The 14,199-nt window shown below is 46.4% G+C and overlaps 1 protein-coding gene across 1 annotated transcript in view; it reads right to left on the bottom strand.

The window, feature by feature from the left end:
* Positions 1–3,629: 3,629 nt before the first annotated feature.
* Positions 3,630–14,199, bottom strand: part of LOC104508441 (plexin-A4-like) — a gene marked incomplete at its 5' end in the record, with an annotated part of 114,106 nt that continues 103,536 nt past the window's right edge. Inside the window, 2 exon segments of the mRNA XM_010150079.1 lie at positions 3,630–3,725; positions 4,468–4,618. Coding sequence (XP_010148381.1) covers positions 3,630–3,725; positions 4,468–4,618 — 247 coding nt within the window.

Genomic DNA, 14,199 nt, shown 5'->3' with positions numbered 1-14,199 from the left:
CCCCTACCCCAGACACAAAGCCCTAGAGCAAACTCTGCAGTGAAGAAATAAGCTTAGATCTCTGCGTAGGACCACAGAGAGTCTTCATGAGCTCCCTTTCCCCATTTCTAATGGTGCTGCAAGTGTCAGCTTGATTGCAGTGTTTGAGAAATACTCATAAAGATCAGCCTATCATCTGGCGTATTCTGGATATTAGGAGCCTATCCATTGACTTCTAAGGACTTTGGCTCCAGTTCTTTCCATGTGGCTTGAAAACCAGTGTGGAATACCACCTATTGGCATTTTTGGTCAAGTGTGCAAAGGGAGGAGGGAGGAAACAAGTCAAAGGAAGAGGAAAAGAACGCATCCATGTTGTAGTAGGGCTCATTCTTCTGCTTGAGTCTTTGTTTTTAGTTGTATTTTACATGCACTTAAAAAAGTTAGCTCAACAGGTGAGGCTGGGAAGGAAGATGCCAAGACCTCTCATAGATTAGGGAATGCTGGGAAAGTGGTTGGAAATGGGGAGGGCACTGAAGGGGACAGGGGAGGAAGCCCACGCATTTACATCACGATTCTGGCACATTTTCCAAGCAGGAACCAAAACCAGCTCAAACACCAAATAAAGAAAAACAAAAAGAAAAGAGGAGATGAAAAAGAAGCAAAATACGTATTTTCTTTCAAATCCTGGGGGTGGAGGAAAGAAGACAGCGGAGAGAAAACGGAAATGCCTAAATGGGAACTTGGGAAGGGTTAAGACACAAATCTCACAGCGCTTCCCATTTCCCCTAAGTGTTTCATTCTCAGTGTCTCTGAGGTGTTCAAGTTTTTCTTGAAAAATATATATATACATTACAGATGAAGAACTCCGTACCAGCAAGAAGAAATAAAATAATAGCAATGGAAAACAACCATAAGAAAACAAAAACACAGCCCTGAAAACATCGAAAAGAAACAGGGTGAGTCTCATATTTCCCCTGTGGTGTTCCTCTGACTTCGGTAACAGTGCAGGATTACACCAGTTCACTTTGATACCCTTTTTTTGTTTGTTTTAAACAGCTTCTTCTTCCTTTCATGTGCGCATGTCCAGGCAGTATAGCCCATCACTCATAACCACTTCCCTCCAAGCCAGCCATTTGTCCTTAGACTCCTACCATCCAGCTGCGAGTACAAGGCATGACAATAGGGTCCATATTTATCTTTTGTGGCACTTTGTTTGTCAAAACCTTTGGTTTCTTCATTTTTTTTTTTTTAATTTTCCTTTTTTATGTACTTATAAAAAATATCGTGTTTGTGTTGTTGTTGTAATTTTCTTACCACTGGCTCTGGTGGGACTTCCACCCCACTTTCACAGCCATAATCAATGGATCTGGAACATGCGCCAACATTTACTAAATGGATCAACAAAACCATGGCAGAACCAACCGAACCCAAATCACCCCCAATGCGCAGGCCTCTTAAAAATGCTGAGATGTCCATAAGGTGCATGATGAGTCCATCAGCTCAGCAATCAAACAGAAAGCAAGCAAAATTAAAAAGGAAATAACGCACACACATACACACACGCACGCACAAAATAATAATAATTAGAATCAAGAGAGAAATGTCTGGGGTTTTAAAACCAAGACGTGTCCCTAAGTTTGCTGTTTCTTTGTATCTCGTGATATTCTCCCCACACACACATCCAGTTTTGGACTGCTGTTCCTTAAACGATTTTAGAAACACTCGCCTGCGTGTGTGTCTGCTTGGCTGAAGGAAACCCGCCTGCTGACTGACTCCCGTTTGCACCACATCCCCCATTACTCGCACTCATGAGCCGCTGCTCTCAAGAGGTGCTGGTTTGCTAGCAAGAGGCATGAACCAACCCCAAAGCACTCGTTCTGTAATCAATTTACACACTCTGTCTTTACCCCTTCCTCCCTCCAGGTGCAAAGTAGATCCAAGCTGTAGCTTGAGGATGGTGGGAGATGAAGGTGGGCTGATTCTCCGTGGCATCACTTCTCCATTTCTGGTGAGATGAATGTAGACCCAGCTCTTGCCTCCATGGTGTGCAAGATGCAAGGTTCTCCAGACCTTGCGGGTCTCCCACTGTGCCGAACCTTGGTGTTATCCAGGCTGGCAGCTGTATGAACAAAACAGCCAAACACAGAAAAAAATGCAGGAGCTCACTCCTCTATGGCCGTGAAACGGGTTGAGATGTTGATCAGGAGGAGCTGAGCGGAGGGTAGGACGGGGAACACCCACAAATATCCTGTGATGACAGTGATCTCTGAAGGGATAGAAAGTGCAAAGAGGGAGAAAATCCTCCCCAGGCAGCAACTGTGCCTTCAGCAAGGCCTGTTGGCTCCAGAAATGGAGAAGAGGAAAGGCCAGGAGTTGGCACCAGAAGGCAGACAAGCTTACAGTGGTTCAGAGATCTCCAGAAGACCTGCAGTTCGGCTGGGGGTATCTAGGTAGAAGAACATTTTGCAGTTTCAGTTGGATTTCCTCCAAGATCTCCTTCCAAAATGTGTGGTGACATTTCCTCTCAGGAGTGGCTTTGAAGGAAGGATTTTACCATCAGTCCTATGCACCACTTTGCTTCGTGGCAAGCCCTTCAATATCCTTCTGATATTCCACCATGAGAAAACAATAGCTTTGTCCCAGCTGAGGAAACAAAATGGAAAGAACTAACAGCTTGAAAAAGAATCCCTCTGGTTGGTTTTTGAGGCCGAGCTCCTTGCCTGGAACAAAATGAGACTTGCTTTCCAAGCTGAGGTGGGAACGAGGGAGACGCTGTGCTGTCCATTGCCAGAAGGAACAGAACCACCACTGACGGGATGCCACTGAGCAGAGAGCGTTTTTGCCGCAGTGCTACGACCAACAGGACACAATGGGAAAGACGGAGGGGGACACAGGTCTCTTTGAAAAATAAGAATAACCATATGAAACACATGGGCAGGGGAGCGTCGGTCTCCTCCTCCCCTCTTTGACCTGCCTTGGGACCCCTGCCCCACAAGAGCAGCTACACTGCTGCTTGCCCAGGCAGATAAAAGCCACAACGGTCCCACTCTGGACGGAGCTGTGGCATTTTTCGGGGAGCCTTGGCGTTCCTCTCCCAGTGGGTCACTATCCAGAGATAGAGTTGCAATGGCTCTGCAGGAGAGGATCTCGAGTTGCTTCTGCCCTCCAGGATCCCTGCGGGCAGGCTGCCTTCCCTGTGGGGAGACTTTTAGTAATACTGAGTTCATTTCCATGTCCGCTCCAGAGGCTACAGCCCTTGGAGGGCAGTTAAAGCAGCATGACAGAAGTTACCTCCCAATTTCCCATCTGCAGAGTGATGATGTGATGTTGGGGAAGGGTTTGTGGGGCTTCTTTGTGTGTGTAAGTTCTTCTCTAGGGCAAAGGCAGGGGGGAAGCTGTGAAAAGGAGAGCTCCACCCAAATGTCTTGATGTCCCCAGAGCCAAGATTCCTCTGCAGTCTTTTCTTTTAACCCCTGGGGCTTTGTCACTGTCCATAGATTTCGAAAGGGAAAGAAATGAGAGAGAGAGAGGAGCGCTGTTCAGGTGACTCTGCTTACAGCCGATCAAAACTTGCACTTGGTAAAGATGATGATCTTGAGTGAGGCACGACTTGGTTTATCCCTCCCAGGGTGTCCCTGGCAGGACAGTTCTCAGCTGTCTATGCTCATGAGGGTTATGACTTGTTCAAGTTTGTAGGCAAGTTTCTGTTTCCCAGCCTGGTCGTCTTGATCAAGGGCTCCGAGAATCTGGAAAAAGGAGGGAGAAAGAAGTGATAGGGATTTCATATTTTTTTTCCCAAAGAATTGAGTCTAGCATGCTACAGCAGCAGATGAGGGTCAGCCTTCTCTGACGTAGGTCCCAGGCTTAGCTTAGATCACGCAAAGCAAGTCAGTCAGCTTGGAACTAGGCAGGCAGTTTGGGGTTGATCTGACAAAATGCAGACCTCTAGACTTCGACCAATCAAATGGACTCTTATCTCAGAGGTCACTTATTTGGTAGCTTTATTCATCACCTTGCCACGCCACTTGAGATGCCCTAAGGGGGCTCACCTGGTCTTCAATATATAGAACTATGCTGGTCACCCTTAAGTCCTGTGTCATGCTTTCTGGACCATTCTTGGGTGTTTTAGGGTATCTGAAATGGCACTGGGCACGTATGTGTGAACAATTTTAGGTCACGTGATGCAGAGCTCATGTAAGGCTCCTCTGTAGCAAGCTAACATGTGACCAACTACTGCAGAACAGCTACATCTGACTGGTAAATAAAAGGAGAGAAAAATAACAGGGATACAGATGGAAGAGTAGTGGGGGGAGACCAATAATACCAAACCTTCCCTTTCTAGACCCCAGGCCTTGCTTTTCATTCCTTAAATCCATCGTTCCCCTAGCCAGGATGAAAATAGGCATCTGTGACACATGCTGGGCTCTGGGAACGAGCGGGCTGTCCCATGGTCCTGCAGAACTGCTCCTCCCACTCCAAGGCTCTTACCTCCTCGCTGTACTTGCCAACGTAGGAGTATATCTCTGAGAGCGCACTCATGGTGTTGAACTCGTTCATATGCATACGAGACTGCTCAGCCAAGTACGCGTTCATGTCCTGGTCGCTGATTGCTGGCATTTTGGCGATGTCTGAGTAGTACCTGAGAGAGGGAAATACAAGTGTTTCTTTTGGGCTGAGAGTAGAGAGTCAAGAGATGAAAGCCACCAACGATAAGGAGAAAGAACACAGCACTCCAGGACTCCTTTGGTGCATCAGTGATGTAACTGCTCATGCTCCTCTTTTACAGCAAGGGAGATGACTTAGCCAAAGTGGAAATTACTGAAGCATTATTCCTGAATAGGAGATGTAGGCTGTATTCACTCAACCCTCTTCTGATATTGGAGTCCCAAAAAGCATCCTGTAAACCTTCTCTATGCCATCAAAGAAGTAAGCAGTAGCTACTGATGCTGGATTTCTTTGTCAGGCCCTCAAGGGCTTTGAGTCCTGCCTCTAGTCTTGCAGAGAAGTCCCACAGATTTCAGTGCCCACTGAGAGCTCAGGATTTCGCTCCCACAGACAAAAACCAAACCCTTGCATGCTTGCTTGCACCATTCACACTAGTACATTTTATGTACTTGTCCCTAATCTTGTATTAGGTATCAGGAAAAAATTATTCACTGAGAAGGTGGTGAAGCACTGGGACAGGTTGCCCAGAGAAGCTGTGGATGCCCCATCCCTGGAAGTGTCCAAGGCCAGGCTGGATGAGGCTTGGAGCAACCTGGTCTAGTGGAAGGTGTCCCTGCCCATGGCAGGGGGTGGGACTGGGTGGGCTTTAAGGTCCCTTCCAACACAAACCATTCTATACATCTGCATCCATTGCTAACACCATCCACCTCCCCCAGTCTATCCCAGTAACTCCTCTGCTGCTCAGCATCTTCCTCTTGCCCTGGACGTAAGCTGGCCTGATGTCAATTTTTGTGGCAACAGACTTCAGCACTCCCATCCCCACTTTGTATGGGGAAAATCTGCTTTCCCTAGGAGTTAACACCATTCTCCTTGAGCTCGAGAGGATGGGGACTTTATCCACAGAATATGGAACCCCCAGAACCACTGCCCATCAGGCTCCAACAGCAGAGCAATGTCTCTTTAAGGAAGTTGCTATTTTCGATGTCCTTCGTCCCCCCGGGTAAGGCAGGTCTTGGAGGACAAGGTTTGCAGAAGGTAATCAGTCACTGTCACTCGCAGCTGTGCTCTGCTGTCAACTGGTTAATTAGACGCCATCATTTACATTTTTAATTTCTGCAATTTGACATTTTGTGCACAAGGAAGAAAAAAAAAAAAGAAAGAAAAAAAGCCCATAGCTGCAGCAATCCACAATTTTATAATTAGGAGGCAGAGGGGACGGGGAGCCAAAAGAGCTGACAGGTGTCCTGTAAACAGCGTTGAGACACCTGCTGAGAAGGAGGCTGTTTTCCACTGCAGAGAAATTGGACACTGAAGATAAGGATTCTTCACACAGACAAGTGGGAAAATACTCTCTGTGACAGAGCGGGACGAGCTGCTGCCGAAATCTCCTATGAAAGACAGCACAGTGCAAGAGGCCTAGGAGGAAACCCCTCCACATCAGAAGGCTCCAGTTTTGCTGTCTGGTTTTGTGCCCTGCGCTCCCGTCCTGATTTACGGCAATGGCTTGGTCTCAGTTGCTACCCTGGTTTTGCAGCGGGGTTGATGTAACCCTTGGGAGAGAAAGGCGTAAGAGACAGTTGTCCTTCTCCCAGCTTCTTCCAGCCTGACTGCTTCCAGAGCTAGACTCTGGCTCATCATAAAATCTCATGCAAACCTCATTAACTTCACTGCAACTTCCAATGTGCACAATGTTACTCTCCCTGGAGTCCTAGCATCTTGTCTTCTGGGCTCAAGACCTGCCAAAAATCCTGATCTAACTCAGTCCCATGGTCTAAATAATGCCTGCTCCCAGTACTCCAGCAATGATTGGTCTGGGCTTGATTTTGCTTCACACTTAGCCTAACCCCCAATCCCCAACTGGACCTGAACAGTTGGCTATAAGGGAACAAGCAATTTGGATACCTAATGAGGGACCTGTCCTGCAGAACTACCTCCAAGAGAAGATGATGAGCAGGATGAGTAAATATTTCTAGACCTTTTCCGCTCCCAGCAAACTCAAACGAGTCTCAGCATCAGCAGATGAACGAAATCATACCTGTGCTGCATGCACTTCTGACACGAGAAAGCGTCAGGGACTGGTGGCATCCATGACCATGCTATTGCAGGCTCCTCGGAGCCAAAGCGCATTGCTGAGAAACAAGGAGTCTTATGGCCAAAAACCAAGGTGTGCCTCAGCACCCAAAGAAAACTACATCTGTGTGCAACCAGCACAGTTCAAAGACTTGTATGGAAAACCAGCCTGCAATGCAGCGAAATGCATTGATTTATGGTGCCTAAGAAAAGCCCATGGAGAAGAGCCCAGCTCCTCATGAATAATGCACAGACACCTTCCTGCTGGGCGAAATGAAAAGTGAAGGGGATTACATCATAGCAAAAATAAATGAGACTGGTGGAGGAAAGCAGAGGTACTATGTCGTATTTGCCTGTCTGGCTCTGACCAGCAGTTGAAATGCTCCTTTTCCCTCCTGGTTTGGCTAGTCATCAACGGTGGCAGGACAGGGATGGGATGCTTCTAAAAAGTGAAACACAGACACTCACTGTCTGCTTCTCCGAGTTTCTCCTGTCTCCCTCTCCCCTGGTAGCAATGTTCTCCTGGGTCTGTGACTCACAAGGGTCTGAAAGCTCCCTGGTCCCTTTCCAGCCCTACAGAAATATTCTCCCAGCAGTGAAGGACAGGATGCAAGATTTGGGTTTTAGGGCTTGGAGGTCTCTTCAGCCACGACAGACTCTCAAGCTGTGGTCTCAGTGTTCTGGGTTGATGGGCGACCACCATACCAGAGTGTCCTGGTCTACCCCAGACTCAATTCCCTGGCCATCACACACCTGAGCAGTCACTTCCCAATAAGACTGCAAACTGAGATATTGTGGAAGTGTGTTTTGTGGGAAAAAGAAAAGAAAAAGAAGGAAAAAACCATCATGCACCAATAATCAAACCTAACTGCTAGCACAGGGAGAAGACATATAATATACTTCCATCAGAATTCTGCCATGGCCAAATGACTTATTTATCCAGAAGTGTTTCTAATGAAGCCATCATTGCACTATCTAAAGAAATTATGAATGTGTATATTAAAGCATCCTACCAGGGAGATGACAGCATCCTGCTGAGTCTTTATTTACCTTCTATTTGAGTCCAGATCCTTAGAGGTACTTAGGGCCTCTCTGCCATTTGCATACCCCTAATGTCTTCAAAACACTGTGAAGCTGTCACCAAACCCCAGAGGTCCTTATGTTTTCACTGCCAGCATTTGCAAGGCTGCCTGTGTGCTGCTTCCCTTCGCCCCTGCAGCCGACACCTCTCACTTACCCCAAAGCTGAACTGCGAGGTGATGCAGAGGGAGCGAGATTCTCTTTCACCACGCTGCTCCTGTGAGCACCCCAAAGCTGAGGGCCACCAGATCTCGCCTGAGACATGAACAGATCGATGACTCACACTTCCACTGCCACAGAGGCTGCAATGAGTTGGGAATGTAACGCTAAACCAAGACATAATCGCAAATATCCACAGAATCATAGAATTGTTTTGATCGGAAAAGACCTTTTAGACCAGCGAGTCCAACTGTCAACCCAGCACTGCCAAGTCCACCCTAAACCATATCCCTAAACACCATCTCATCTCTTAAATACCTCCAGGGATAGTGACTCCACCACCTCCCTGGGCAGCCCCTTCCAATGCCTGACAGCCCTTTCCGTGAAGAAGTTTTTCCTAATATCCAATCTAAACCTCCCCTGGTGCAAATTGAGGCCATTTCCTCTCATCACTTGTAACGAGAGAAGAGACTGACCCCCACCTCTCTACAACCTCCTTTCAGAGAGTTTTGGGGAGCGACAAGGTCTCCCCTGAGCCTCCTCTTCTCCAGGCTGAACACCCCCAGCTCCGTCAGCCACTCCTTATAAGACTTTCTCCAAACCCTTCCCCGGCTTCGTTGCCCTCCTCTTGACATGCTCCAGCATCTCAGATTCCTTCTGAATGAGAGAGAGAAGTAGAAAAGCAGCAAATCTGCCAGCATGTGTCCAAAGGTTCAGGACTGAGAGTCCAAAGTAGAAGACTGTGACTAACTGGTCAGGTGTGCACCCCTCACTGGCCTGGTGCTGCTGATTTGCTCCTTCTTCTGTACTTCAGTTTTGGTTATCTCCAGTGGATCCTTTCCCAGATGTTTCTGGGAGATCCTTAGATGCAGATCAGAAGATCCTTCCCTATGTGCTTGAGTTTCCCTTGAATCACAAGAGACTGAGTTCTTCCCTCAAGGCTGCTCGTTCTCTGATGTGGCAGGAAATTTGTTCATTAGACATCAGAAGCAATCAAACCCTCGAGAAATTTGGGTAAACCCCTCGCTCAGGCACATCAGCAACTCGAATGGAGGATATGAGTGAGGGTTTTTAGACCACAGGATGTGGCTTCACAGGTATCATTAGCACAGCAACTCACCCCAGCCTGGCTTGAACCGGAAAGCTCCTAAGACCATCCAGTGCCACTATGGTATGGCGAAGGGTTTTGGATGCATCAGTATATAGTAGTGCTCCCTCCTATTCTCAGAAAATAATTGTTCTTGTTGCTTCTTTCCCTGGGTTGTCTTTGTTTTGTTTTGTTTTCCTAAGGAAAGCAATACAACAGTGACCTGGGAATACATCTTGCCCTCTGCTTAGCCAGGGGAAAATGCTCTTGCCTTTGATACCGACCAGGAAAGGCTCCTTAGTGGAGCTGTTTCACAAGACTGACTGTGCCTGCTGCCACTCAGTAACTCATTAACTCATCAAAAGAGAAGAGAAAAGCTGTATTGCCAGTGCTTCCTGAAATTTTCCAGCACTGCCTTGGTTTAGGCAGCTTAGCATGGAGCTAATTGCCTTCCAAAAGATCTTTTTGTCATGGCTGTTGTTGTGCCTGCGCTGGGTTGGGACTGCACTCATTAATAATCATTTTAGCATATGAAAAGCTTGTAACGAATCCATGTGCTGCAGACGGCAGACGCAATTACAGCAATAACATAATTAGAGTTATGCAATAGCCGGCTGCATCCAGACCACTGAAGGAGGAAGAGATATATGAAAGGGATATGGGGGACTGCTACAGCAGAGGAAGGCTGAAGGAAAGCTTGGGAAACAACCTAGCAGCCAGCTCTTTTATGGGATGAACTGACAGTGCAAGGACACGCTGTCAGTTCTTCCGTTGACACGGAATGGCAGTTTTAGTTTCCTGGGAGGCATCTGAGCTGTGAAGTCTGCGTTTGTGCTGATTCAGCTACAGGCAGCCGCAAGACTCTGTTAGCCCAGCCTGATCCTCTTTTGGAGAGAAGTTCAAGGCCAGGCAGTTGGACACTGATTGGACCGTGGCAGTAATAGCATGACAGCTAAGCAAAAGGTACCAGCCACAAAGTTAGCTGAAGACCTGTCAGTTCAGAGGTTTGCCTCGAACAGCTTGAGGGAATGATTCTGCCTGTGTATGCATGCCCTAGCTAGGACAATGATTTGATTTTGCAAGTGCATGGCTTTTCCTGCTGCTTTTCATCTTGGAATAAACGTTAGAGAAAGAGTGGGCAGCACTGAGTCAGTGGCTGAAGCATGAACTGGTGCACAGGTACTGTCTCTGGGAGAAGAAACCATCCAGCATCATCCCAGTGCAGAGGAGGCGTGGGGCTGGGGCTGTGGCATCTGCGTATAGACACATTTTCATCTTGCCTGCACTATGTAAGAACAGCATGTTACTGCTATGAGAAAACATCAGGAGGTTTTTTGACACTAAAAGCAAAGAAAGACGAGCAAAGAGTCTTCAGATACACCAAAAGCTGAAGCAGAGAGGCAGGGAATGAGCTGTACACCCTGTCTCTGCGGATGCAATAAGATGGCATGGGCTTTAATTACAGCCAGGGAGATTTTGTCTGGCCATCAGGGAAAAGACTCTGATGTGAAGGACAGCAAAGTGCAGGAAAGGATTGCCTGAGGAGAGCAGAGGCTCTGTTGTTGGAGGCCTTTAAGGAAGGGGTAGACAAGCATCTGTCAGGAAGGCTGATCCTGCCCTGAGGCAGGAGTTGGTCAGGTTGACCTCCTGAGACCCCTTCCAGCACTGTTCTTTATTATCTTTATTGAAAACACCCTGCTACCTTGACCCGTGGTATGCTATGTCCTGAGCCTTCTTTCTGGCAGGGACAGGAGACACAGAGGACTGCATTTTTTAAAGTAGAGCCAGGATTTGCACCTGTCAGTTGATGCTCTCTTCTAAAGCACTTGGTGTCACCCCAATGTTTCTTTTTAAAACCTCAATAACTTACAGTTTCAGGGTACATGCCCCTTATAATCTTTATTATATTAAACCAGGCCAATTTTTATTTCTAAAGCTAGCTGCAAAATGACCAACAGACATCACAAGCACGGCACTGGAAGAGCCCATCTATTGACTACAGAGCCCTGAAAGCACAGGCTGGCAAGCCCTGTAGGTTAGATCCAGAATGGGTGTAGGCTATTCGTTTTGCATACTCCAAACATGCTCCCACAGCATTTTCTAACAAGCTTAAGACCTTGACATCTAAAGGCTACTGCCATGCAAGTCACAGTTGTTTCAGGATAATGAAATAGTTGAGATCACGGACCCAGGGCCTTGGTACCTGCATCTAGATCAGGTGGCGGTGACGTTTGTAACCAGGTTAATGTAATAAACTGCAGATGTTATAATCCTGAAACCCACAGAGCAGGTCACTTTAAACCTCTTTTAATCCCGAACCTGGCAAGCCTATTTTGAATGGTCTTCATGGGAGGATTCCCAAGGTGTTAAGAATACTTGCAATGTCTCTGCTGACTTTCAGCTTTTCTTTGAGGGGCTATTTTGAATGCACAATGAGCAGCCAAAAGGAGACCAAGTCTCTGCAGGGATGAGAATAAAGCACTGGTTCCTCTCCTTGCAGCGCTACAGGTATTTTGGGCGTGATGGAAAAACTCTTTGGCTTCTGCTTTTTGTGCTCTTCCCCTTTTCTGTCTCCCACATCTCTGCCTCCATGCTAGGTTTCGGCAGGGAAACATCATATTGATTGTGATGCAGGCAATTAAATGGTGTTAATGAAGTTCAAACAAGTGTTATCATAAGCTTGGCAGCATGGAGAGAAATGAAAGGTCAGCCACAGCCCTTTGTCATCTTTTCAGTGTGGTGTTGAATGCTAATGAGACAGTCCCAATTAGAACAGGCTCCCCTTTGTATTGCTTGGGGATTGCATCAAATGCTCCCAAGTTCTCCAGATTTCTACGCTCAAAGGGGACATTTGAAGTAAACTTGAAAAGATGCAGATCTGAGGCTGCTCTAATGTAAATTCAGCAAAGCCTATGGAGTTTTACTAACAGAAGTCAGATGAGAATCTGGCCTACCGTTCCCATTCTTTTCCTCTCTTTTCAATAGACTCATATAATAATAATTGAAAAGCCTCCACCTTGTTTTAAAACTACAGTCTGAGTCCTCATGGCTTCAACAAAAGCCAAATTGCCTGTCCCCATTTCCTGGGTTAATTGTCCTGCCTCAGTCAGGCCTTATCTTCTGCTGCAGGAAGCCCAAGCTGTGGCTGCACCTAGATACTTTTCAGCCAGGCGCTTTCACAGTGAAAGAGCCTTGGGTGTGTAATTTGAATGCTGAACCTGGTTTTCCTCAAAAGCCAGGATTTCTCAGCGGGAGTTTTTCAACAGGCAGAGTCCACCTCTGTTTCCAATAGCATTAAGAAACGACGTTTGAAACCAAACTCTCAGTTGACAACTGTGTAGAGGTAGACCATTGGTCAGGCCAGAATGTGTAGCTACTCCCTTCCCAACGTACATTCACAATCTGAAGAGGTGCAAAATGAATCTTCGAAGGATTGGAGGAATGTAGTTTCACCCATGCCTGCTTCTTATGCCAAGGTCATTCCCTGCCTGAGTTTTGTGAGCTCTAAAGGCACGCTCCACACCGAGAAACCAGGAGTCACAAAGGCATGGCTTGGAGTAACCCAGCTCAGTTCCCCTTTCAACAAACGTGTTAAAAGTCAGAAGCCTGTCTTTACTCTAGAATGCCTTCAAGTTGGGTTAAAATCTACTGCTGCCTAATTGCCCTCTTACAGTTTCTTCTTCATCAAAGTAGTTCATTTAATTTCAGGTTCTTCTTATTTACTCAACTGCTTCTTAAACTCCCGAACTAAAAATCTTTTAATCTTACGATTCACTCTTTGAAGAAGTCTAGTGGTCTTGAAGGATGCTCTCTCCAGCTGATGCTGACTACAGAAATAGCTCCAACCAATACTGGAAGCCTTTGGTTTTGGAATAACTCCTTCAAAGTATAGTTGCACAATGGAGAAAAGGAATTAATTAACTCAGGGTAGAATTGAAATGATATTTTATGCATCCTTTATGTTTTTTTCTTTGATCTACCACAGCATCCAGGTGCCACTGCCTTGAGTCAGTGGAACTGACACACAAAAATATAAGCAGGGCAGAAGCTCTAACCATATTCCAAAACCCTCAGCCTCCCCTTGGGCTTCAGTTCAAGCTGTCAGACATCAGTGCAGGTAACAACCCAGCACATGCTGGGCACAGAAATCCAGTGCTGTTTACAAGCAGCAGGAGGTGTTATGTACCTCGTTTGCAAACCCAGTTGTTCAGGAGAAATTCGAGGGAAATGCTGCACCTACTGCTGATGATCACTGGGCAACAGGATTTAGCTCCAAAAAGTTGTAAAGTGAAATCAATACTGGAGGAACAAAATGGAAACTGCAGCCTTCTGTTTATACAGGAAAGAAAAAAAAAAGGTGTTGCACGAGAAAATAACCTGTTCTCCACCTACGTACTTAAGTTTGTCACTCAGATGGCCCATCTCCAAAGATAAAGAATCAGCCAGGGTCATATGTAAAACCAAGTATTTATCCACAGAAACCAACCATCCACTACACGCAAGGTTACTACAGCCTCACTAGAGTATGACACCTTTGAGTCACTGTTGGTGCAAACTTGATTTCTAAATGAATCTCAAGCACCTCTTTCCCCCTATCCAGGTCAATCCAGCAATCAACCTCAATGCACACTAAGAAACTTGGACACGCTACCAGAAGTAGGTCATAATTAAGCAAGGTAGCTTGTAAGAGCCTTACAGGTTGCCTGGAAACGACATTTGCAGAAGTGTTTAACTACACTTAAAAATAATTGTCCAGACAAACCAGAAACCAAGGGGAGCATTATTGTCAAAAATGCCAACTAGGGGACAGAGCTCTTTGATCAGCCATGCTCTCCTTTGAGAAAATGAGAAAAAAACATCCCCACCAAAAGAAACACAGTGGTTTACAGCGCAGTGTGCCTCCAGCAGCAGAGGTCTCATGTAACCTGCGCAACACAGAATCAATTTTAGACAGTGCTTATGAAGTCATCCGGACAAATCATTGCTTAAAACTGGATGGCATTGCACAGGAATGGCCGGTAAGATAAACCCGTATTTGTATTTCCAGAGTAGTAATCATTCTCCATCTGTGCAGTTCCCAAACCTGTCAATAACGCCAAGCAAGCGTAGCGTACTGGAAAACAAAGCACAGATCAACTTCTGCAAGGCTTGCTCCAGCA

This window comes from Eurypyga helias, unplaced genomic scaffold, assembly GCF_000690775.1.
Source record: "Eurypyga helias isolate BGI_N326 unplaced genomic scaffold, ASM69077v1 scaffold2064, whole genome shotgun sequence".
NCBI classification, from domain to species: domain Eukaryota; kingdom Metazoa; phylum Chordata; class Aves; order Eurypygiformes; family Eurypygidae; genus Eurypyga; species Eurypyga helias.
The sequence above is the reverse complement of the archived record's forward strand: the minus strand, read 5'-3'. Positions and strand labels throughout refer to the sequence as shown.